Source organism: Sinocyclocheilus grahami, unplaced genomic scaffold (assembly GCF_001515645.1).
Source record: "Sinocyclocheilus grahami isolate Dianchi unplaced genomic scaffold, SAMN03320097.WGS_v1.1 scaffold187.1, whole genome shotgun sequence".
Lineage (NCBI taxonomy): Eukaryota > Metazoa > Chordata > Actinopteri > Cypriniformes > Cyprinidae > Sinocyclocheilus > Sinocyclocheilus grahami.
In genome coordinates, this window is record NW_015505366.1 from 1,206,675 (window position 1) to 1,211,348 (window position 4,674).

The window sequence follows — 4,674 nt, forward strand, 5'->3', positions numbered from 1 at the left end:
ACAGTCTAGTGCTCCAGATGTGTGCACTGCAAAATTATTCTTAAATAGGCCAATTTTCAAAACAGTATTATTCATTATAATAGTCATAACTACTCAAAATACTCATATCAATATGATTAATCATCTTTATCATTTGTATTTACTTTGTAAGTTTGTACCAAGACTGCTTGTGTTTTCATGTATTTTCCAATAAAACATTTACATTATCAATAAATCATAATGATTTATTTAATTGAAACATTTAAACGGTTTATAATGGGAAAAAAATACCTTGAAAATACCTGTTATTCAAGAAAAATACTTGTACACCCTGTATAAATATTATATTTCTTTATACATACAGGGCCAGTGCACTGTGCAATATGCTGCCTTGAAACATGATATACAAAATAAATGATTATGAATATGCATTTATGAATATGAAAATATTTTAATTGTTAGCTATTATTTGTGGAGAATCCAAAATGAGGTCTCTGTTTACTGTAAGGCAATTAGCTGTGTTCAACATCTATACATCTATGCAATCTCAACTTTCAAGCCAAGCAGACAATATGTCTCAACTGACAAACTACGGAGTGATAAATACAAATTACAGAGAAATCAGTTTTATGATCATCGTTTCCTAAAGAAGGCAAGCTGCTCTTTTGGGAGTGAACTGTCCCTTTAATTTGGTCTGTAAATAGTCAGTGCATCTCATTTCAATTAGTAGAGGAAACTAAACAACATGGTTTGTGCTTCTGCATAATGCAAAAATAGAGAGTATTCTCTTATCAGCATCAAGCAACAAGAAAGCTTGTTTCAGTAATGTGTGAGAGGAAGGTAAACAGGGAATGAGATGAAATTTAAAGCTTGATTTCAGACGGATGACACACTGTTGTGTGACTCAGTTAAGGGCAGCTTAGGGCTGGACTTCTCTAAAACTGAGATTTGTGTGACTGTGCTGCTCTCAGTAAAGAGGGTTCGTCTTCTCTTACTGTATCTCAAATAATTTTGTGTCTGCCACTTCCACAGTCTCTTCTTCAGTTCTGCTTGGACCTGAAAACACAAACAAATGTATGTGCATTTTTGAAAGCAGGATGTATTTCCTGTTTTACACATACACTACCAGTCAAAAGTTTAGATTAGATCATGTAATGTTTTTGAAAGAAGTCTCTTATGCTCACCAAGGCTGCATTTGTTTGATGAAAAATAGTGTAAAACAGTATTATTGAGAAATACTATTACAATTTAAAATAACTGTTTTCTATTTTAATGCATTTTAAAATGTCATTTCTTCCTGTGATGGCAAAGCTGATTATTCCAGTCTTCAGTATCACACTGTCTTAATAAACTGTAACTGAAGTATAACAGAATTCTTTCAGAAACATTATACAAATCTTAATTATTCCAAACTTTTGACCATTCAATTATTTATTTACTATTAGGAAACACATGTGGCTTACCTCTCCATTGAGAAAACAGTATAATAGAGCCACAACAAAACCCTGAGATGTACAGAAACACAGTATAACAGTCAGTCACTCTGGGTGCATTAACAATTACAGTACAGCTCAATTCACTAAAACATATGCAGCTATTAGTTGACATATATACATTACAGACATATATTATACATTTACTCAATGTGTAGTATATTTACATATTTAACATATATATGACACAAATGATCATTTATAGTGTGATATCAAAAAATATTGCACATCAGACAATTCCACAATTGATGAGAATTAGTATTCTGTGAATTTCATAGATGCTGGGCAGTACACACCTGAAAGGGACCCAGGCCGAGTTCAAGAAAGTGGCGAGCGTTTTCTCCTGTGTTCTCTGGCAGGAAGGCAAAAACCATGTAGTGCATGCCAAACAGAGGAATCAGGAAAAGGGTAGACTTGGCCAGTCTCCTACAAGTATACATAAAGTTCAGCATTAATTCAGATTAATAACAAACAATGAAAGTACATTTTGGAGGGAGTTTTTTCATGAGGGACTAATGAGCAACTGCAATGGCTGTAAATTAATGCAGCCTAAAAACAGCATGCTACATGAGGGAGTAAACAAATAAAACGTAAAAAAAAATAAAATAAATTTGACATGGCAATAATACATTACTTCAGTAGCATGTGCGCCAGTCTTCAAGTATTTGCCAATTGTCTATGAATCAAACATTTTTCTATTATTTACTGCCTTTGTTTTGAGTATGCTTTTTATTCCTTACATGAAGTGGTTGGTATCACTGCCACCCATTCCTGGAGACTTCAGCTTCTGCACAAGAATCCGGATCACATTTATGAAGATGAAGAAATTCATCTATAGATAAAAAAATGTAAAAGAATGTGACTCTGTATAATAAATGAAGGAAAATCTGTAAATTAATGCAGCCTAAAAACAGCATGCTACATGAGGGAGTAAACAAATAAAACGTAAAAAAAAAATAAAATAAATTTGACATGGCAATAATACATTACTTCAGTAGCATGTGCGCCAGTCTTCAAGTATTTGCCAATTGTCTATGAATCAAACATTTTTCTATTATTTACTGCCTTTGTTTTGAGTATGCTTTTTATTCCTTACATGAAGTGGTTGGTATCACTGCCACCCATTCCTGGAGACTTCAGCTTCTGCACAAGAATCCGGATCACATTTATGAAGATGAAGAAATTCATCTATAGATAAAAAAATGTAAAAGAATGTGACTCTGTATAATAAATGAAGGAAAAAGCTAATATACTGTACACATCAATTTACTGTGTGTTCAAATATTCAGAACGAAACAATTAAAATGACTAGGGCAAAATAAAAATGCAAGTATTTAACAGCATTACATACTGTATTTCATAACTTTTTAGCTTTACTTTCAGATGTTAGAAAACGTCATTTTGATTTTGCACAATTCTGGCACATGAAAAAATAATTCATGATACTGTATTCTACTGCAACCAGCATTTTCCGTTATTTTCCAGATGTGGTCTTATATGCTTGATTAAATCAGCTGTATTTTACCAGGAGAGACACTGTGATGGGTCCTTTGATAATCCACCAAAAGTAAGCAACATCTGTGTCATCCCAGCACCTGCAACATTCACATGAGCTTATGATTATTTATAAGTAGACCAGTAACTGCACTTTCGCAAACAGCACTGAAATGTATTTTTCAGTATTTATCACTATAAATCAAATATCAGTATCACACACTAGTTTAAAGGGTTTAGATCAATCTGGACTTACCCTCTGTTATCAAAACAATTCCTTGCTAGAACCCAGATGGTCAGTATTAGTGTTGGTAGACCTACAGGATACAGACAGCCAAACTAAATGAATAAAATGTCATCAAACTGTAAAGCACGTTTGTTACTATGCTGACACAGAATCAAGAAAAGGTTTCATGTATTCATATCCAAGTATATTCATATCTAACTGAGATTTCCTATAAAAATCCATGTTTAGGGGGGAAAAAAAGTTTATTTTTCATCTCATGCCTACAGGTGTCACCAATGGAACATAATACAGAAGGCCACGATTACCCAAACTTTTGAATGGTAGAAAAAAAGATTTCACAATATTACTTGTTCTGGGATTACAGCAACTAACTATATTTCAGGTGCATATTTAACCCCATTGCTACCTCCCCTGATGCAGGCACAGGTGAAAGTCATTATGAAAACAGAGTTTAAGTGGTAGAGATTAAATTTAGCACTCAGGAGAGAGTATTATGTTCTTGTATGACTGATTCAACTACTGGTAAATGTCTTTTTCACATTAGGAACACACTCATCTATTAACCTTGGACTGCTTGTTTGTGTGTGTGTACAGAACATTATCATATTATCTCTCATTTTTCATTCAAAGTACTGTCTCTATTCTCATTACCATTTGACTGCAGTCCTCTGCCACAAAAAACAAAACAAAAAAAAAGATAATATAAGGGAACTGCCTGACAGAAGAAAGGTTATTTACGCTTTAAATTCAGTAGCTATTTTTATTGGCAATAACAATTTGCTCCCAGCAACACTTAAGAAAAGTAACACTTACACACTTAAAAAGCAAGATATATTTTCAAAGAAAATGAACTAAGTGCAAAAGAGTCGTCAGCTTTGAGGTGAAGGGAGCTGGTCAGGATCTTGGGGTACACATGAAAATGAGGGTAAAATAAGTCTCTCTCAGCAAACCAAACCCAAAAGTGTCTCCATTTGCATTTGTTTCACAACATTTGTTTTGTATTTCTACTCAAAAAAACAAACAAACAAAGAAAACACTTCAAGTAAGTAAGCAAGTAAGGCCATAAGATTCTCTGAGGATGTGTACAGTATTGCATGTAGTGAAGTTTTCACCTCGGATTCCGATTCCACATCCTCCACAATCTCACAAGCATTCTCATAGGATGGGTAGACTTTGGTCCAGCCACTCTTGGTGCAATTCCTAATTATGAAACCTGTATTAAAATAATGTTGAACATAATGATCAGCATGCAACGTTTTATAGGCTACATTTTGACACATAATTTTGCAAAGAGACTTGTAAAACACCAGATAGCAACAGCTGCTCATTACATTGCCTGTAACAGATACATCTAGTACTTTTCTTTGTAATTAGTCACAAAAATTAAACAGATGTTTCATTTGTTCTAGATTTTATACCACTGTAATAATTTACTTATTTGTAAGGGAATTAATCATTATT

At 33.5% G+C, this 4,674-nt stretch overlaps 1 protein-coding gene across 1 annotated transcript in view; it reads right to left on the minus strand.

Moving 5' to 3' along the window:
* Positions 1 to 649: 649 nt before the first annotated feature.
* Positions 650 to 4,674, minus strand: part of LOC107594637 (vasoactive intestinal polypeptide receptor 1-like) — a 28,719-nt gene continuing 24,694 nt past the window's right edge. Inside the window, exons 7-12 of the mRNA XM_016284756.1 lie at positions 3,223 to 3,283; positions 2,998 to 3,067; positions 2,569 to 2,660; positions 1,769 to 1,898; positions 1,443 to 1,484; positions 650 to 1,035 (exon numbers count right to left, since the gene is read on the minus strand). Of these exons, the coding sequence (XP_016140242.1) occupies positions 856 to 1,035; positions 1,443 to 1,484; positions 1,769 to 1,898; positions 2,569 to 2,660; positions 2,998 to 3,067; positions 3,223 to 3,283 (575 nt within the window). The 3' untranslated portion in view covers positions 650 to 855. The remainder of the gene's footprint in view (positions 1,036 to 1,442; positions 1,485 to 1,768; positions 1,899 to 2,568; positions 2,661 to 2,997; positions 3,068 to 3,222; positions 3,284 to 4,674) is intronic.